Below are 21,756 nucleotides of genomic sequence, written 5' to 3' on the forward strand. Positions count from 1 at the left end.
TGTGGAAGCCGTAGTACTGTAAAAAGCACGACCAATCATTTTAGCCGGCCCGGCTAAAGTAACTGGATGGCCTACCTGCCTGTCAGCCTTCTATCTGTGCACAAACTTATCTCGTGCCCTCATTGGTCATGTGCGCGTTCGTGTGTTGGAGGAGGGGCTCTCTAATGAAGTGGCAGATTTTTTCCGGTGGTGTATTTTCAAATTCTAGCGCACTCGAGCTGGTTTCTCCAAAATTATCTACCCCACCTTTAACATCCTCAGACACATACAAGGTTATTTTTGCAATGTTACCTTTGTCATACAATTACATTAGACTTGTATATATACCACTCATAAACAAGTTTACAACATTGTATTCTAGCCAGCGGTACAGAATGTTAAGCACATTAAACACAACTCAAATACAGTACTTCAGTAAAGTTTCAATACTTTCCATTTCATGCTACTTTTAAGTACTACTCCACTACATTTTGGGATATAATATCTACTGTTTTGAGATGGGCCATTCTGCATAATGAGGACGATCAACACTTGCATGTACATATAAACAAATGTAATGTGACAGTAATCGTATAAAAGAGAAATAAAATACAATAAAGGCAAGGCAAGTTTATATTTACAGCACCTTTCAACACAAGGCAATTCAAAGTGCCAAAATAAAAAACATTAAGAAATAGTGCAGGGGAAACACATTATGAAATGGCATTTAAAAACAGTCAATAAAAAGAGAGAATAAAATAAACATAAAACAAGCTGATATAGATTAGCAGGTATAGCAGGTATACAATACATGAATACAAGTTACAATGCAGTGTGAGATTTGAATTCATAAAACTGAAAATTAATAATAAATAAATAAATGGTTTGTGAAAGGAAAATGTATATAATATCATAATTAATAATTTGAAATCAAGTCTTTTACTTATTTTTGTATTTACAAACTGTGTCCCTACCTTTATTTTAATCAAGTAAAAGACCCTCCATTACTGCATGGCCCCATGGATGTATAAAGAGAAGGGCACGGGGGTTAAAACAATAAAGTGACGCTCTCATCCGGTGGTCTCGCGTGGCTTTATTATAACGTGTCACGTGGTGCGAAGTTTTTTCCACTGTGCGACATCAGAAAACATGGCTGCGCTCTTGAGATCATCCCGGCTACTTAAGTGTTCGCCTTTGGGCTTGCTTCAGATCTCAGGCACCAAAAGAACCGGGCCGCCCCTCCGCCTGCTGTTCAGCGGACCTCTCGGCGCCAGAGGGACCGGAGTTTGTTCCCGACACATCAGCCCTGTTTCGGGAAACGCGTCCAGGTATCTCAGTGTGTTAGCCGGTGTAGCATTAGCTGTGACCCACATGTGAGGCTCAATGACATCCAGAGACACACAAGTATCCACACTGCTATTGGCAGTTAGTGTTAAATGTGTTATGCTGACATATGTGGCATTATGTCAGAATAAATGGCCTATTACGCAGATAGTTACATAGGGAAACATGGCTCCCGTTTTACACAAGGTGATGATCAGAGGTTGTATAATACAGCCAAGTTGTCCTCATAATAAACCCAATGACATTGGTTCGTAATCATGATGTAGGCACTAACTTTTGACATAAACGTGAATCCTAGCTTTTTTGCAAAGGCCCATCAATGCAGAGCAGCAAGGCATGTTGATGCTGCAGCTTAATTTATGCTATTGTCAAATGTGTCATCTAGGGTTTTATAATAAAGTACCAGAGAAACACTGACCTTAGCTGATGTTAAAGATGGGGGATTACGACCATGTGTTGCTCTGCTGGGGCTTTTTATCTCAAGGTCATAGCATAGCGTGTTACTGCTTATTGGACATGAGTATTATTGTCCATTCAACTCATTCTGTGCTATTCCTGTTTAGGATAGATGCTGATAAATATTTTGTCTCACATTCACCTATAACGGTATTATGTTTATCTGTCAGTATCATCCAACACTGTCTATCCAGTGTCATTCATCCCCTCTCTCTCTTTCTATTCCCCCTCAGTCGCGTGTGGCCCTATACAGTGGGGTGTGTGCGTAACTATGCCGTGGCCACAGAGCAGAAGGATGAGCCCAGCATTGCGGAGCGGCCCAATCAGGCGCAGGAGTTTGACTTCGCTCTGGCCAGGCTGGACAGCTCAGTGAGGAGAACCGGTCGCATCACCAAGGTCCAGCTGAACCGCATCTTCCAAGATATCTGCAAGAAAGGTAGGCAGGCAGAGCAGTGATCTGAGAGAAGGCTTGTACCGCAGTCAACTTTTCCTTATACGAAATCAGACAAGTTGGCAGCGGTCCCAGGTGTGTTGGGTAGGAAAACTTTACAGCAGTTTCACAATCAGGTGGTGTCATCCATTAGCAGCAGAGGATGAGCTAAGCCAGTGGTTCCCAACCTTTTTCAGTCAGTCCCCCCTTGTGTAATTGGAAATATTTTCGAGCCCCCCCCTAACCCGGTTCCCACCGAGATTGGTAGAATTAATTGTATATAGTTGTACAAACATTACATTTTCTCTACTAATAATAGCAAGAAAAAAAGATCCAACTCTAATTTTATATTTTATTATGGATTGAACATGAACAAAAGTGCTTGTATTGGCAGATGATCCTGTGCCACTATGAAATAATGAGGCCTAATTGAAACAATTACAAATACTGCTTATCGATCCGGTTCTTTAACAGTATTTTTATAGGTTCTTTTTGTTATTTTTTAGGTGAAAAACTAAACAAATTAGAAACAGAATTCAAATTGATTCATTGTATGTATAGTGCGGATTATGGGCTGCTAGCACACATACCTGCAGTGGTGGTGGTAGTAAGTAGATTTACTCAAGAACTGTACTTATATTGAGGTACTTAAGTATTTCCACTTTTGCTTCTTTGAAATTCTTCTCCTCTACAGTCCAGAGGTAAATGGTGTACTTTTACTCCACTACATGTATTTAATACCTTTAGTTACTTTACAGATGTGGATGAATGATGTGAAATATAATCAACTCTTAAATCAGACTTTAGTTACACCTGGAGTAAATTCACAAGCTACCCTGCAGTATACTACTTTTACTTAAAGGAGAGGTGTCATGGCCATTTCCACTGATCATAATTCCATTGTTGAGGTATACTAAAATAGATTTATACTGTGCAATTTTCCAAACTCACATTGGTTTCGCATACAGCATCTCTGTAATGTGTGTGTATTCAGCAGTATTCACTTTCTCCACTAAACGGCTCGTTGGAGCTTTTGCCCCCCCCCTCCCTGTGAGCCTAGTGTGCTCCGATTGGTCAGCTCGGCCACTCTGTTCTGATTAGTCAACCACCAGAGAGGCTCCGCCCATGTCTAACAGTGCTTTTTTCGGCTCGCTCTCAGCGGAACAACAGTCTTATAATGCACCCTCTGCACCTTTTGCAAAATACATTTGCGTTTGTTTTGCTAATGTAGCGTTAGCTAGTGCAGCAGCTCCCGCAACAACACCGGGCGACGTTTGGGTCTACGTCAACCCTAAAAGCGGAGGTGCTGTAGATGCTAAATACCGTAGTTAAACACCAATCATACAACAGCAACGATGAAAGATTGTAGCCAAGGCAGCAGAGCTCTGAATATAGCTCTTGTCACTCTCTCTCTCTCACACACACACACACACACACACACACACACACACACACAGACACAGACACAGACACACACACACACACAGACACCATACTTTGTTGATTTGGGCATTATAGCTGAAAGGCTTGTCGTGGGCTCGTCAACTTTTCTTTTAACTGCCGGTTGTGTTAAAAATGTGTCAATTTTACGAGCAAACAATGTTTGTTTACAACTTCTTCCCAAGCTTCACACGCCCCCCCTGCAATAGTGCTGCCCCCCCCCAGGTTGGGAACCACTGAGCTAAGCACTTGTGAAAGTGAGGGAGATTGCTTATAACTCTATACTTCCAACACAAACCATACATGTCATTCAACACCTTAACTTTCTGTCACTGCTATTTATTATCTATTATCTTATTTTATTAGCAGTCGAGTTTTTAAAACAATGCACCATTCTAGGCCGACTGCAGTTTTGTTGCGCTGGCATACAATAAAGCTCCTGTATCGGGCTGACCTTTGACATTGTTAACCTTCTAACTTTCTGTTGGTTTATTAAGGTGCATTTTTTTAAATGTGCACTTGTCAGACTTACTGGCTCTTACATGTTGATGTGTTTCTCTTTCCTCACCCTCTAATCTTTTTCTTTCATCAGCTTATCCCAGTGGTAACCAGGCCTTGTTGCTGCTGCGGAGCTGTGGCTCTCTGATGCCGGAGGTTCCTCTGGAGCAGCGCACTGAGCTGGCTCACCAAGTGTGGGAGAAGCTGCAGGAGCTGGGTGAGACGCTGCACCAATGGCAACAAGTCCTGCATTTATTCACATTGTAATATACAGTATAGTGTAGTGGAAAAACATTGCAATGTCTGTCTTTTTCCCAACATCATGCACTCCTAATCCAGAGTACTTTCTTGCTGTTTGCTGCATTAACTGAACAGTATTTAACCAGGATGTTAGGGCTCTGCCAAATGGAGTATACTAAATATCACTATTTCTAATCAAATTTGCCCTTTGACCACCACAGGTACAGTGTATGATGTGAGTCACTACAACGCCTTGCTGAAAGTGTACCTGCAGAATGAGTTCAAGTTCACCCCCACTGACTTCCTGGCCAAGATGGAGGCAGCGAAGGTCCAGCCCAACAGAGTAAGCACTGCACAGTATAACAACTAAAGGAAACACCTGGTTACATTTCTGTTAGCTTAAGTCTATCAACTACATCACTGGAGTTAACTATCCAGATATTCATCTACACATCTACACTTAATGTATCAACAATTCCTTTACATTTGGTATTTTCGAGCTGTATTTGATTTCCTTTTTAATTTTGCACACAGGTTACCTACCAGAGACTCATTGCAGCATACTGCCAAAATGGAGATATCGACGGAGCAAGGTGAGCAAACTTTGTGATCTGCATTTTCCCCCCCACCCCCTACAGTGTAGCAAGAATATCTTTAAATATCTCAATTTTTTTTCCCTACCATTTTAAAATGTTTCTTTCCTTTTCAGCACCATACTGGGTTACATGAAGAGCAACGATTTACCAATCACTGAGGCCGTTTTCAACTCCCTGGTGACAGGCCATGCCCAAGCAGGGTGAGTCTCCCTGCTATTGATCTTCCAGCATTCTGTTGTTTATAATGGCTCACAATGAGTGTTTGCTAGGAAGTAATGAGGTTTTAAAGCAGTTCTGATCTGTCTCTGTGCAGGGACATCGAGAGTGCTAAGAAAATCCTGACTGTGATGGAGGGAGCAGGAATTGAACCCGGTCCTGATACTTATGTAGCGCTGCTTAATGCCTACGCTGGGAAGGGAGACCTGGACAATTTGAAAAAGGTGTGTGTGTGTGTTAATTCAGCGGGTAGTCATAATGATCCTGACTCCAAACAACCTTTCTTAATCCCTTCCCTCCATTGCTTCTGTTGTTTCTTGCTTCCCAAACTCACTCTTTCCATGTTATCTTCCTCCTCCTGTGTCTTCCTCTCTCTGTCAGACGATGGAGGCGGCAGATAGTGCAATGTGCAGACTGGTGGACAGAGACCTCATGCCGGTCATCATCACTCTGGCCAAGGCCGGACACCAGGAGCACATCCCACACATGCTGGAGCGCTTTAGTCATGAGAGAGCATACGTTCCAGGTACACACACACACACACATACACACTAGGACTGTCCCGAATACCATTTTTCGGGCTCCGGATATTCGGTAGTAATCAGCAGCGAATATTCGGCCCGCGCGCGGGGGGCACTAGTAATCAGCAGCGAACCGCTTCAACATGTGTATTTCGGTGTATTCACGGCATTCATTTTGTTATTCTACAGTATTGTATTTTAGTATTGTTTTATAGTTATTTGTTAATGTAACCCAATTTGCGTTCTTTGAAATTGAAAAGGATATCGCATTGTGTTTGTTACTTTCGTTGCAGTTGTATACGTCTTAAGTGTAATTTGGCTTGGCTTCCTATTTATGGACCTGCTTTTATTTTGAAGGAGAGTTAGCGCAGTTGACAGGAAGTTGTTGTTGCTTTGGAAACAACGTGACGGAGGTTAACGGAGAAAAGTAATATCTACATATAAAGACGGAGAAAGTAAAAGATAACGTGTTGGCACACCCCGAAGAGGCACAAGCTCTTACGTTGATATTGGAGATTTCAATAAATTCAATTAAAAAAAACGGGAAAAAACAAACAAAACGAATATCTGAATAACGAAATTGAAACCCGAATAGTACTCCAACGAACGAATATTCGGGTAGAGCCCTAATACACACACACACACACACACACACACACACACACACACACACACACACACACACACACACACACACACACACACACACACACACACACACACACACACACACACACACACACACACACACACACCTGATGCTGTCTTTAGCAGTTAAAGTATTGTCAAGAAAAGGACTGGTAAATTGTCAGCTTGTGCCAATTGGCGAAGGACGGGATGATCAATGATTGTTGCATCTTGCATCAGATCCAAAATGTTCCATAAATGATCTCTAGAATCTGATACTGGGCATTTAAACATTTTCTGGTAGAGCAGCATGTCTATTTAAAATCCTTAATTACAAACCAGTTTGCTGTGGAGCTGAAACCCAGCATCTCTGTTCTCTTTGTGGCTACTTACCAACACTTTTCACCGCGCTCTGTTAGAGTTGCCAAGTTAACCTTAATGGAAAGGATTTGGATTGTGATCCAAGATAAGAAAAATCTAAAACTTAACATATTGATGTGATTTGTTGCACTCGGTAGTACAGACAGATGGTTAAAAGGAGCCATTGACATTTCTATAATATATTTAAGCAATAGCTCACGACAGGCCGTGGTATATGCTCATTATATCACAGCTAAGGGGCGTGGTTCGGCCCGACGCGAAGCGGAGGGTCGACAACCCCCTTAGCTGTGATATGAGCATATATCACGGCCTGAAGTGAGCTATTGCTTTTATAAAACGGTTACCAAGTGTGGCAATATGAAAGAAAAATACACACTCTAATTTAAATAGTTGTTATTATTAAATAATGATGTTCAAAATAAAATAGTCCCTCTGTTGCCTTCTGCACAAAACATAGTGCGAGGTGGTTGCTATGCAACAACACTAACAACAGCTAGCGAACATATTAGACAGAGAGCGTTGATCCATTATTTGGCTATTTATTTACATTAATGTGTATGTTGCCGTTTATTGTGCACCCACTGAAAAACTGTCCAGCATCAGTAGAATGGCTTACGTGGTTACTTGTATAGGCTGAGGTTGTTCGAGGCTGTTGCTTGGCGTGGCGAGAATATTGCTCCACTTTCTCCGGTCCCCGAGATTCGGCTTCCAGTAGCTCTGGAGAGAGCTTTCGCACCTGTGGCCACTAACGGTCATAATTTCTCTGCTTTCTTTCAAGACCCGCATCAGAAAGCTTTTGAATGGTGATACTTTTCCAGTTGGTCTACCTGCTCTTCACGTCGCTCTACATGTCGTCGTTTAGGTGCTTTTTGTTCTGGAGATAGGCACTCCTCAATCCACTCCTCCATAGTAAGACCCCCCCCCGGAGGTCGAAGTTAATCTTAAATGTTTTTACGGACCTTTTTGATTACAGATTTGAAAACATCGTTGCTCGCTTTAAAAGTAGCACAATTCATTATGTCAAACCTTGGAAAGTATCTAAATATCCCTGCCCTAATGCCAAAGGAACTGCACACTGAATATGTTTTTGCCGTTTGATGTCTATGTCTGAACCGTTGCGTAAAAAGGAGGGTTTCTGCCCCGTTACTTCTCCGCTGCTTTCTTGTTCCAGTTTGAAAAGCAAACTGCAGGCAGTTTGCTTTTCAGCCCAACTGTATACAGTTTATCTCAGACGCGGAGGGATACTGAGTTGTTGTGAAAAGTAACTTACAATTCTACCCGTGGTATACGCTCAGTATACCACGGCTAAGAACCAATCAGATTGCTTGATTTTACTTGTCCGTTTTATAAATATATATATATATATATATATATATATATATATATATATATATATATATACCAATCTAGGGCTGATCGATTAATCAATTTTAAATCGAAATCGCGATTTTAAATGATGCAATTATATCATTTTTTTGTTCTTCTTGTGTGTCAGTCATCCACACCAATCAGAAGTGCTGTGCTCCACATGTACCTGTCATTGTTAACCAATCAGAAGTGGCCCATGATAGTAGGTGATAGACACATTGATCCAATCACCTGCCAAGTATTTTTTAAATACTTTTCCAAATGGCTTCCAATGGAGCTTTCTTTGATGGTTTGGTGAAACAAATTATCCAATTGGACAATTAACCACTATTGGACAATATGAAAGTAGAAATGATGCCTGACCCTTGATCAGCTGTACATGTAATCCTCTTCAAAGTGTTTTGATGCAGTATTTGTTGTTCCTCCTGTAGATGCCATGAACTTGTGCCTGAGCCTCACCACACAGGGCCTGGAGGACACAGCTTTTTACATCCTGAAGAATTTCCCCAGCCTGCAGAATAACCCCAGCCTGCAATCTAAAGACACAATCATCGAACCCCACCTGGGCAACTTCCTCCTCAGACACTGTGTTAACATAGACATGGTAAACATTTCTCCCTTAACACTTGTTTTACTACAGTGTATGAGGATGAATTTCAATGTTTAAATGTTATTTTTGATCTTACTGTGTGTCTACAGTCACCGGAAAAGATTTGCCGCGTTTGCAAAGAGCTGCAGGAGTCTAAACTGAACACTGAGCCCGCCATCTTCACTCTGAACGTTGCTCTGGAGACCCAAAAAACAGGTACGGCAAACTCTTTTATTTATTTTATTTTATTTATTTATTTTATTTTATTTGTAAGAAATTATTTGATTACAAGGCAAACATAAAAAAAATCAACACTTGGACACCTAAAATAAGTACATAACAATCCACAAATCAGGAAAAAAATAAGAAAGCAAAGGAAAAAACACACATTGATAATAACTTGCAAGGTATCGCTTACACATGATTGAAACATTTGGTCTCATACGTGCATTAATTATAAAAGTTTTGTGTCCTATAACTCCCATTGTCCCATCTTTCATCACAGATGGTATCTTTTTCTCCTGGTTATTTTTTCCATTCAAAACATGTATTCATAGATGTATTTATACATTTACATGCATTTACACATTCCCTTTTTCCATAAACACTCACCTTTGTGCATTTGGTAAATTGTAAATGTATATATTAATATTTAACATCAAGTTACTACACCGATACGAAAAAAGTCCTTTGACTCAATAATTATTTTGTATTTTCTTTCTGTTTGCAGCTCTCTCCTTGGCGCTGATGAAGATGCTGAAGGAGCTGGACTTACCCATAAGGCCTCACTTCTTTTGGCCTCTCCTTAGTCCGCATGTGAAAGAGAGAAACCAAGCTGGTACGTACACACACACACACCTATCTATCTATCTATCTATCTATCTATCTGTCTATCTATCTATCTATCTGTCTATCTATCTGTCTATCTATCTGTCTGTCTGTCTGTCTATCTATCTGTCTGTCTGTCTGTCTAAACCGCTTCTTAATTTATATTTACGCTTAATGTGCTAAATTTCCACTTTCATTCTGCAGCTTTAGTACACGACTTTTGTTGAATAGCTGGTTATTGCAGATTTTGAGTGGGTTACACTTCTTATCTTACTGTGGTGGTTTAAAAGTAACTAACCCAAACCATGAAAATAAAAACTATTACATTTTTGAAGGAATTCATTCACACGTACTGCAATCTTGTACTTAAAGGGAACGTTTTGATTACTTTAACTGGGGTCTTACTAGGTACATATCCATAGTCAATGCATAACCTACAGTCAATTAAACAAGTAATGTTATACTGTGGATGGGGTGAGCAGCGAAAACAACACTTACACGGGCTATGAAACTACATCCTCCACTTACATTTTTTTAACGTTCCCCTTAAAGGGCCCATGTCATGCTTTTCCAGTTATTATCCGTCCCCTTGTGTGTTATGAAGGTTTGTATGCATGTAAACGGTCTGCAGAGTCACAAACCCTCAAAGTACACCCTGTAGCGAGTAAAACTCCAACACAGAAAAGACCTGTCTATGCTGCCCCAGAACGCCTCGTTGGAGATTTCTCATTTTCCATTGTTTGCTTCCTGGGTTCTGTGACGTGTGAACACCCAAATCAACAACAAATGACCGGATTGGCCCAAATGGACCAATCCGCGGAGCACCTCACACACCAGGATCCCTTGGCTAACTAACAGGGAGTCCCCATTGACTTGCATAGAGCTCCCTGAACGCTGGTAATAGACGAGTTGGGATTAGCAGTAGGGAATTAATCACCCGGTGCTTTATGACCACACCTACCGGGATATAAACCGGAGGAGCCAGGCATGGAGGGAGGTGGCAGAGACAGTGGTAGGTTTTCGCCTGTTTGGGGAGTTTATATCCAGTTTACTTCAAACTTGTTTGCTTCGTATGTCGGGGGCGGGAGATTCATGTGATTGGTTGTTGGTGCCTTACTCGCAAAAAATCCCCAAGCTTCAGATACGCCCACCTCCAAGATTTTTTTAACGCTGCTGTGTGGACGGTCCGTTATTGTTTTTACTTCGGCTGTGAGTGTGTGTGTGTGCTCAGGATGAGTTTGGCTGTGTCTCGCTGTATCGCAGACCCGGAAACCTGTCCGCTCCTCGCAGCAGTTCACCTCGCAACGTCCCGACCAATCAGAGCACACTGGGCTCACAGGGAGGGGGGGGCAGGAGCTCCAACAAGCCGTTTAGGACAGAGAGTGAATACACATACTATACAGAGATGCTGTATGAGAAACCAATGTGATTTTGGAAAATTGCACAATTTAAATCTATTCTAGTAGACCTCGACAATGGAAATATGATCAGTAGAAATGGCCATGTCATGGGCCCTTTAAGCTATCACTAGCATCTTTAGAGAGACCAATTCATGTCAAAGGTGAACAGGTTGTCGTGAGAAGCTCGTAGTTAAAGACACTCCAGTGTTTGTGAGAACTTAATGGGTGCTATTGAGCCTGCTGGTTGTGCGTCCGATCAGAAACGGAGTTGCGTGTTTTTTTGGTGAGCATGATATGCGCAGTGTGTTATTTTTGTGGTGTAGAGCGGATTATGACTTCATCAGTCTTCTGTACCAGAAAGAGCTTTTTAAAGGAGTGTTTCGCTCAAATATTAATGCCCTACAGAGTGGTCCAACTGGGACAGATTTCACTGGGCTGGGGCAGTCAAGGGCAAAGAGGTCTGATCCCTGCGCGAGAGAGCAGGAAGCCATGAAACAACGCGTACACACACACACACCTCTGATCCTGATCTCCAAATGAAGGCCTCGTGGGTGTATAACTGCAGGACATTTTGTGACCTATCAATAGGGATGGGTATCGTTAAGGTTTTAACGGTACTACTACTTTTATCGATACCGCTTATCGGTCCGGTCTTTTAACGGTACTCTTATCGGTTCTTTTGGAGAGAAAAATGAGGTAAACTAACTATATGTTGTATGTCAGGGACTACGGATGGAAATTAGCTCAAAGCTAAAATCCGGCATATTTACACTTGAAGCATTATTTGTCTAAAGTGTTCATTAATGTGCATTGTCCCTATTCAAATAAACAATTAAATGAAAATTAACAAATTGTGAACAAAACTAACATTGCTTTTTATTTAAATGAAATACATAATATTTCACATCAACAGAAACAACAACGTTTTAACAAATCATATTAAATAATCTGATGACAGAACTGTGAACAGAATGGCTGAAACTTTAACAAACTAAATAACTCAGTTCCCTCTAATCATTAACCCATGTTTGAATCATTGAGTTAGCTCCGTGTGTTGCTGCTAGCATACATAATATACCTGACGTGGAAACGTTACTCGTGGATGGGGCTACAGAGCTACTAGAGAGACAGTCGAACCCGGTGCATTTCTCCGTCTGAACGTGGTGCACTTTTGCTAAATGTTTAGACAAATTGCTCGTGTTACCGCCCTGACATGCTAAACTCTTATTGCACTTTAGGCAACGAGCGAGACGGGTAAAGTTTAACCACACCTCGGAGCACGTTCTCTCCGCCATCTCGTCCGTGTGTGTGTGTTGCTGCATGTAGCAGCTGCGTGTGTGTAAACTGCCCCGCCCCCTCGCACACAGGCGGGGGAGAGAGATCGCTCGTCTGGATTGGAGAGATCGAAAATACAAAAAATGACGCATTTTGCAGTCTTTTTGCGTATTAGAAACGGAGTTGGCGACACTAAAACTGCAATATAATGTTTGTGTAGCAATAATACACATGACATATTTTTTAGATGTCTCCAGTACCGATAAAAAGACCGATAACGTCAGAGCTTAACGGTACCACGGTCTTTAATAATTCAGCCCCGGGGCCCGTTTAATACCGGGGCTCTGTACCCATCCCTACCTATCAATGTTTATTTTTCTACAGACCTACAAGCTTAAAGAAGACTAGATAGATTACAGTTAAGATAATGTTATGTTATCCACTAATGCAATAGTGTCTCTCAAACAAAAGTCCTTGACCAATAAGTCTCCGTTATGTTAGAAAATAGAAAAATAAACCTGTTAATTTGACAGTTCCTGCACAAACTGACCATGTGTGAAACGATGTTTGATCTGACCTTTAACCCTATGGCAGTGGGTTCCTAAGGTCCCTTGTTGGGGACACTGCAGTAGCCTGAAGCACACACACACACACACACACACATACATGGATGCACATACAGGCCTGAGGCTGAGAGGTCAGTTTGCTCCAGTGACTCTACTCAAATCTTTTTTCAAACCAAACTTGTTTCTTGGTTCAATACTTCAACCAATTCTTCCTCCGTCCATCTTTCCTTTGTCCTTTTATTCAATTAAAGGGCCCCTATTAGGCTTAAGGTTTTCCCTCCCATGTAGTGTGTTACGTAGGTTTTTGTGTGTTTTTAAATGATCTGCAAAGGCTTAAATCCCAAATCTCCAGAGGGAGTTTCTTTCCCACACACTCTTTAAACATTTACCGTACTACAATAGGAAATCATGAGGGGTGTATTTGTTGTTGTTCTGCAAGAAACACTTTTAAGAATCCAGGTTCACATTTAATAGTGATCAGTGGAGAGCACAGTTCATGCAAATGTTTGGTAGAACATCGCAGTTCTAATTGTTTTTGTTGTGTGTGTGGCCGGACACGAGGCAGTCTTTGTCTACTGAGCCTGCTGTCTCCTTCGGACACTTGCGTGTAGAAAAATTGCATTGATGTCTTATAACGGGGTGTCCACGGGGTCTTAAAAAGTATTAAAAGTTGATCAATCAATTTAGCGAAAATGAAGGCTATTAAAAAGTATTAAACGGCATCTTCCAAGGTATTACATTTTGTAGCTTGTTTTCAATAAGTATATCAATTGTCCAACGAGGTTGTATTCTACAGTCTGCCTGAATGTAATCATTGTGTAGGTGTGTAGTGTGATTCTGTGTAGTTTATTTATGGCATCCCGTTGGATTGGACGTCATCTGAACAGGACATCGCACGCTCACTGCTTGATAGCGCGCGAAGGCCCGTTTACGCCGGTTGTTAAACAACATCGTTATGGGGAAATGCAAGTTTGCGTCCAAATGGTTGGAAGATAAGGAGGAAGGACAATCAATACTGTATATAGTAAATGTGAGGGAGAGTGTGCCGCCAATGTAACCGGTGATGATGAGGTGTATGGAAAGGGTCTTAAAAGGTATTACATTTGACTTCAGGATTCCTGCATATACCCTGTATAATTCGTCTTCTCTTTTTGCCACTAAGACATTTTAATAGCTGAGCATAGTAGTTAAATGTAATATCCCAATTTCTTCCCCTCGTTTTTGTCAGCAATGAGCTTGTGGAAGAAATGGTCTCAGTGACAGATAGACGGCATTAGAGGACTTGTCAGAATTCACAACTCATTACGAATGTACCCTGTCAAATGCGTTCAGCAACGGCTTGGCTTTTAAGTGCTTTATTTATGCTGAGCTCTCGCTCTCTCTTTGGGTTTTTTTGGAGCAATTAATAAATGATGTATTTTTTCCCCTGTCAGCTAATTGACAGCATTTGAGCTGGCAGGGAGGAGAGGCTGTTGGACCGGTGTGGCGCGGCGCAGATTGACCTCTGTGTGTGGTCCAGACACATTCTCAGTTCGGATGGTGAGACGCCTCAGCGCTTGCCTGGCAGCTTGAAGAAGAGGACTAGACATGAGTTTAAACATGCACAACCACACATGTAGACTCTTACTTAAACTTCCCATCCTCACAAAGCCACACAAACACATCGGACTGAATTTAGTTATCACAGAGCGGAAAGGAAAAGTGGAGGAAGTTCTCTTTTTCCAACACACCGGCTCATTTCCGATGGTGTTAGCCTTAACCCTCATGAATGATGCAGCCTCTCCCCTTTCTGCACTCTCTCATTGGCTGCAGGAGGTTTGTGTGTCCACATCTTTGAGGGAGGCGGGGGGCTTTTGGGGGGGCAGTGCAGGTGATGTGACTGATGAGGAGTGACTTGATTTCATGTAAATGCAAGCGCTCTGAGGGAATTCACTTTGGATTACGCGCCCCACTGTGCACAGCCCATGAAATATTAAGCGCTGTGTCACTTTTTGTCCACAGGTGTCACTAGCGGGCAGAGAGGCCACAGCCTTAGAATTGCAGGAGAGAAGGGGGGGTGGGGGGAGGAAGGGGAGAAAATCCCTTTTTGCATTTTGATGAGGTGTGGATTTGGCGGCTTTAGCGGAAGCATATGCTGGGCCGTACTTTCCACCTGCCGCCAGCTAGTCAACGCTTGTCAGTCCTGGTGACGCAGCGCCCTCTTATCACTTCTGACACGGCCGAGCGAGATAAGGAAAGGGGGGGGGGGGGGGGGGCAGGGAAAGTGCAGAGGTAGAGGCTGTTTCTGGCCTTGTGTTTTTTGGGATGATGAGAGATGTAAATGCTCCGTTGTTTAGTCCGCTTTACTTCAAACGCACACCATACTCTAGTACTGTGACCTCATCCTCATTGTAGCGGTTGAATACAGTGGGCAGAAAAAAAAGATGGCAATCTGTAATCCAGTCTAGGGCTGCACGATATTGGAAAAAACTGACATTGCGATATTTTTTCCCCCCTGCTATATGAAAAAATACAGGAATTGAAGAAAAGACAGTTTTTTTTGTCCGCAAACCATCCTTTCTTGAACTTTAATGCTATACAATTGGTATTTTTCTAACGATATTTAACCGGATGAAGGATTTTAGTCACGGACTTTTGTGTTTTCTGACACTTGGTGAGTTCCCTGGAACACCGGGGACACATATTCATGTATAAAAGACGTACAAAAGTGCATTTTGCATGATAGGTCCCCTTTAAGTTATCAGAGCAACAAGCTGAGCTAGCTCGGTTAGCAGCGCCGAACTGCCTTGGAGAAACACATGAAACTACTTTATTCAGTGTTTTTACCTTAAATCACCGGGTTCGTTTGCTTTGGAGATTTGGTTGTGATTGGTGGTTTGCTGTGCACGCAGAGCCTGCATGTCACTCACTCTAGGCTAAATTAAATGCTCTTTGATACTATGGGCACTTGTAAATGTTGATAACTATGTAAATATAATGTATGATGTCCTTTATTGTTTTATGTTTCATGTGGAACCTATTTGCTGCAGGTTGAAAAAGAGATCTATGATCTCAATGGGACCAATCTGGTTAAATAAAGGTTTGAAATGAAATGACTCGAGTACCCCTGACATGAGAGCCGCGCAAGTTTTCCTTTTGTAGCAAGCAGCAAAAGAATTGTAACATGACATGTTTGAGTTAATTTGCCTATTTAATATCGCACGTCTTAAAAAAGAAAAATGCGGACGTGCGATGTGAATATCGCGATTATCGTCACGACACGATATATCGCGCAGCCCTAATCCAGTCCTTCATGAACTCTTATTTAATTGGTCTATTATTTAATTGGTGGGATGAGAGCCAAACATCACCTTGACCAAAAGAAAAATAAACAAAACGAGTGAAGAAGAAATGGCAGCTTCTCTTTCCTCATAAGATGGAAACGTTCCCCCTCCTCTCTTTTTCAAACAACCCCATAATGCCTTGAAGCAGACGGCGTCTACCTTTTTAGAGGGTCATAGACGCGGAGCGATGGCGAGACAGATGGTGTTGGGGGAGAAAGAGAAGGAGAAGTGACAGGTACTCATGTCCAAGGACGGGAGGAGATGACAGCGACCGGTTCACTTCACCCCTCTTTTCCTCTCTTTTCTCCTTCCTCACTTCTCGTGTGTGACAGTTAACCTGCAGACATGAATCTGATGATGATATCTTGTGACCACTGCCATGCTTAACTCACTACTTTGATACTTCTTGCCCCGGATGGTATGTCAAGCTTTATGCTGACCAACCTGGAGAGGCCTCTGCTCTGTGCCTTTAAATTGTACAGACAGGGGAGAAGGCAGAATGGGTTAGTCGCATAGGAGGCAAACCTAAACAGTAATGACACCACATTATACCATTATTATTTGTTCTGATTGTCTTAGAACATTTGGATGTTTCTGGGATTTTATTTTGAGTTGCATCTAGCTACTTCATATTGTCAGATTATGGAAGCTTGATGCAGGATTGACAGTACCACATACCGTCACATGGTGGTTTATTTGAACCAGATTGAATCCATTTTCATCAAAAAGGTCCCCCTTTCTCCTCACTGTCATAAATGAGTCAAGACCACAAATGCGTTCTTTAAAAAAATGTAAATCCCGTACAACCACGGTAGTTTCTCTTTATTTATTTCTAAACAATGGGGACCAGTGGAAAATAAAGATATTTATTTAGCCTGGCAAAAAAATATCCTGGCACGTAACTCTGAAAACCGGTGGTTCTACTTTTAGTTGATTTGAAAAAAGGAAGAATGAGTCTTCAAGGTCCAATAGTGAGTTTAGTGTGTTTTATCAGATTAAATAATGTTGATCATTGAACTATAGATAGATTATCTTTATGCTAAGCACATACTACTAGGGCTGCACGATATATCGTGTCGTGACGATAATCGCGATATGCGCATGCGCGATATTCACATAGCAGGACTTTTTTTTTTTTAAGTAGGCAAATTAACTCAAACACGTCATGTTACAATTATTTTGCTGCTTGCTACAAAAGGAAAACTTGCGCGGCTCTCATGTCAGGGGTACTTGAGTCATTTCATTTCAAACCTTTATTTAACCAGATTGGTCCCATTAAGATCATAGATCTCTTTTTCAAGGGAGACCTGCAGCAAATAGGTTCCACATGAAACATAAAACAATAAAGGACATCATACATTATATTTACAGGTTACATTTACATAGTTATCGACATTTACAAGTGCCCATAGTATCAAAGAGCATTTCATTTAGCCTAGAGTGAGTGACATGCAGGCTCTGCGTGCACAGCAAACCACCAATCACAATCAAATCTCCAAAGCAAACGAACCCGGTGATTTAAGGTAAAAACACTGAATAAAGTAGTTTCATGTGTTTTCTCCAGGCAGTTCGGCGCTGCTAACCGAGCTAGCTCAGCTTGTTGCTCTGATAACTTAAAGGGGACCTATCATGCAAAATGCACTTTTGTACGTCTTTTATACATGAATATGTGTCCCCGGTGTTCCAGGGAACTCACCAAGTGTCAGAAAACACAACCCTCTCTATTTTCCTCCATACCCAAATCTCTAAAAAAAGGGGCTGCAACGGATCTGATAAAAACTGATCCAGATTTGAACACTTTCCTGACGTCAGGAAGGTGGCGCTACGGCTATTGGGCCAACTCCACCAATCAGGAGGAGACAACCACGGCATTGCCGTTCGAAAGCGCTGTAGTACATATGCCAGGCCTGTAGATGGTGCTGTTCTCACAGAATCAACCCATGCAAAAACAGAGCTATAAATTGTCAAATTGAGCGAAATGAGGCATGGCTAAAATGCATGATCTGTTTGGTATTTTGAAAAAAAAAAAGTATAAATATGCCTTATATAGGTATGGTCCTACACTATATTATTCAAATATAGCATGATAGGTCCACTTTAAGATCCAGAAGTCCGTGACTAAAATCCTTCATCCGGTTAAATATCGTTAGAAAAATACCAATTGTATAGCATTAAAGTTCAAGAAAGGATGGTTTGCGGAAAAAAAAACTGTCTTTTCTTCAATTCCTGTATTTTTTCATATCGCAGGGGGGAAAAAATCGCAATGCCAGTTTTTTCCATTATCGTGCAGCCCTACATACTACTATCACTAGTACTATCACTAGTAGTATGTGTGTAAAAAGGGAACAACTTACCATCCCATCTGATTTTCTTTTTCTTCTAGTAGACTGACTTATTACTGCTTATCTAACACGTGCAGTGACTTTACCGTAAGCCTGTACACCGGGGAGTGAGCGCTGAGCAAACGCAGCCTGTGGATTAAAGGGTTAAAAGCTCTTGTTCACAGCCTTGACTTGACATAAAAAACACACAAACATGCTTGTTGTACAACAGAAAAGTGCTGATGATCATGAAAGCCGGAAAGCGAAAAAGCAGTCGAGAGTATGCATTTATACCTCCAGCTCTCCATTCACTTGTTTTCCGTCTGTCTGGCTCACCGTGAAATTGATTATGGATTATTCAGGAGGCAAACAGGAACTCCGTCTCTTCTTTCATAAAAAAGCCTGTATGAAAGCGATTAGGGGGTAAGAATGGACTGGTGGACAGCAGAGAGGATGGATCCTCCATTGAGAAGAAAGAGGAAGATCGTTGACTTTTTCTTGAAAGCAGGGTAGATGGATAGTGAGAGGGGCGGATGAATGAGTGATATGGACCGAGGGAAAGGCTGCATGGATGGATGGAGTGCTTCAGGTAGCCTTACCTGGGATAAGGCAGCCCGGACGCAGGTTTAATGGCATATAAAAGCCTGGGACCCATCTTTTATTCAGCCAAAGAGAGACTTCCAGGTGAACACATGCGTCCCAAGAGGCTGCAGAAACACAGAGCCGTGTATATATTTGTGTGTGTATGCGTTTCAGAACCTGAGTGGAGAGTTAATACACACAGCATCTTGAGGTGTGTCAACTCCAGGAAGCACTTTAGTGTAGTTTGCTGAAGTCCGCATGGGAACAAGGTGTATTGGTACTCAATGCGTTCATATATAGCATGTATATGCAGCTCAAACTGCATAGCAACAAACACTGAGAATGAACACACACACTGGGACTCGTATAAACCCTTCATTCCAGGTCCAAGTCCTTTATTGGGCACGCTCCCGGACATATGCAAAGTGCTGCAGTGCCTCCTCCACACGTGCACACACTGACACTGGCGGGTGTTTTGAGAGTGCACGTGAGGCTGTTCCATATGCATGGGGCTGTTTGGGCCTCCTTCCCTGGGGCAGGACCTCAGGGCTCTGCTGGAGAGCGGGGCGATGGAGCAAGAGTCCACTTCAGGCCCAGTGCGTGTTTATGTACACATCCTTCAGTTCAAGGTGGAGCGGCAGGCAGCCATTAGCATTTTGTCGATGGAGGAAGTGTTTGTGTGTTGGAGCCTGCTGGTTTCACTGAGAGAAAGTGTGTGCCAGCTTTGAACTAAAACCCTTTTTCTTTTAAAACATCCCCAGGCCTGGAGGTTGTTTTAATTTAAATCACATTTTACAGATACACAAAGACAAATGTTTGCTCTTCTCAAACTGTTGTTTTTGCATATAAAAGACATTAATCTCATACTTACATTTTGACTATTGATTCAAATGTTCATAATGACATCTGTCACCACAAATACTTATTCAACTTTCATTCTCATGGGCATAGATTTCACTTTGAATTCTAGAGGGAAAATCCTGGCATTTTCAGACTTAAAAATAAGTCTTAGTAAGGGGAAAAAGTTTAAATGTAAGTTTTAAATTGATTTAAACTCAAAGGGTATAACACAGACTTCTGCCAGGGCTGTGTCCTTAAGTTAAAAATGATGTGTGAATCCTTCCTGTGATTTGCGTCCACTCGGGGTTATTCCTTGGATAATGCTATACCACCAATGTTCATGAAACTGTGTTCCTTAATCCTGCTGAACTGAACTTAAAACAAACCTCTTGGCGGAGGTTCAAAATAACTTTCCTTTCATCCCTATGTCATTTTCTTTTCGTCTTGTTTTGGCAGTTTGTAGAATCTTCATTAATATTCTTAAGTTCCTCTGTCACTATTCAAAAAAAGTTAATAATAATGACTTTCTGTGTGTGTTTTAGGAGTGGTTGAGTTGTTGAAGAGCATGCATGATCTTAAGATCGAACCTGATAGCGAGACTCTAACCCACTACGTCTACCCCGCCTTCGCCGACGTTGAAGCAGCTCGAGAGGCCCTCAAGGTAGTGTGTGTGTGTGTGTGTGTATCACATTGTGTGTGTGTATCATTGTCGTGTGTGTGTGTGTGTATCATTGTGTGTGTGTGTGTGTGTGTGTATCATTGTGTGTGTGTATATCATTGTGTGTGTGTGTGTGTGTGTGTGTATCATTGTGTGTGTGTATATCATTGTGTGTGTGTGTGTGTGTGTGTATCATTGTGTGTGTGTGTGTGTGTATCATTGTGTGTGTGTGTGTGTGTGTGTGTGTGTGTGTGTGTGTGTGTGTGTGTGTGTGTGTATCATTGTGTGTGTGTGTGTGTGTATCATTGTGTGTGTGGGTGTGTGTATCATTGTGTGTGTGTGTGTGTGTATCATTGTGTGTGTGTGCGTGTATCATTGTGTGTGTGTGTGTGTGTGTGTGTGTGTATCATTGTGTGTGTGTGTGTGTGTGTATCATTGTGTGTGTGTGTGTGTGTGTATCATTGTGTGTGTGTGTGTGTGTGTATCATTGTGTGTGTGTGTGTGTGTGTATCATTGTGTGTGTGTGTGTGTGTGTGTGTGATGTTTGTAATTGGTGTGTGTGTGTGTGTTTGTGTGTGTGTCATTGTGTGTGTGTATGTGTGTGTATCATTGTGTGTGTGTGTGTGTGTATCATTGTGTGTGTGTGTGTGTGTGTGTATCATTGTGTGTGTGTGTGTGTGTGTATAAATTGTGTGTGTGTGTGTATCATTGTGTGTGTGTATCATTGTGTGGTGTCGTGTGTTGATTCATTTGTGTGTGATGCTGTGTGTATGTGTACTTGTGTGTGTGTGTTTGTATCATTGTTGTGTGTGTGTGTATCATGTGTGTGTGTGTCTCATGTGTGTGTAGTTGTGGTATCATTGTGTGTGTGTGTGTGTGTGTGTGTATCATTGTTTGTGTGTGTATCATTGTGTGTGTGTGTGTATCATTGTGTGTGTGTGTTATAGTTGTTTTCCTCTGTTCAGGATGCAGGCATGTCTTTGGAATCAGAGGGCATCTTTGCTGCACAGGTCCGCTCACTGGCTCTTACCAACCTGGCCGAACTACACGCCATGCGTAAGCTTACACACACACTTCAAGGAAACTGCATCTTGAGCACCCATCATCATAAAGATCGCTGCTTCGCCTTTTAAGAGATTAGTGTGTGTGAATATGTAAGGGAGCGAGAAGGAGAGGCGCTCGCTCCGTCACAGGGACGGATGGAGAAGGCTGGTAAATAATGGATGACTCTTCCTGTTTTCTGTCTTTCATCTTGTTTTAGTCTCAAACGTCCACCAC

General features: G+C 41.9%; 1 protein-coding gene across 1 annotated transcript in view; it reads left to right on the plus strand.

Annotated features, from left to right (window-relative positions):
- Positions 1 to 1,076: 1,076 nt before the first annotated feature.
- lrpprc (leucine-rich pentatricopeptide repeat containing) overlaps positions 1,077 to 21,756 on the plus strand; it is a 73,649-nt gene continuing 52,969 nt past the window's right edge. Inside the window, exons 1-13 of the mRNA XM_034152146.1 lie at positions 1,077 to 1,307; positions 2,013 to 2,215; positions 4,242 to 4,364; positions 4,609 to 4,730; positions 4,922 to 4,980; positions 5,097 to 5,183; positions 5,297 to 5,423; positions 5,581 to 5,725; positions 8,528 to 8,700; positions 8,796 to 8,901; positions 9,416 to 9,523; positions 20,363 to 20,481; positions 21,444 to 21,534. Of these exons, the coding sequence (XP_034008037.1) occupies positions 1,129 to 1,307; positions 2,013 to 2,215; positions 4,242 to 4,364; positions 4,609 to 4,730; positions 4,922 to 4,980; positions 5,097 to 5,183; positions 5,297 to 5,423; positions 5,581 to 5,725; positions 8,528 to 8,700; positions 8,796 to 8,901; positions 9,416 to 9,523; positions 20,363 to 20,481; positions 21,444 to 21,534 (1,642 nt within the window). The 5' untranslated portion in view covers positions 1,077 to 1,128. The remainder of the gene's footprint in view (positions 1,308 to 2,012; positions 2,216 to 4,241; positions 4,365 to 4,608; positions 4,731 to 4,921; positions 4,981 to 5,096; positions 5,184 to 5,296; positions 5,424 to 5,580; positions 5,726 to 8,527; positions 8,701 to 8,795; positions 8,902 to 9,415; positions 9,524 to 20,362; positions 20,482 to 21,443; positions 21,535 to 21,756) is intronic.

The sequence above is a fragment of the Trematomus bernacchii genome, unplaced genomic scaffold (genome assembly GCF_902827165.1).
Source record: "Trematomus bernacchii unplaced genomic scaffold, fTreBer1.1, whole genome shotgun sequence".
NCBI lineage: Eukaryota > Metazoa > Chordata > Actinopteri > Perciformes > Nototheniidae > Trematomus > Trematomus bernacchii.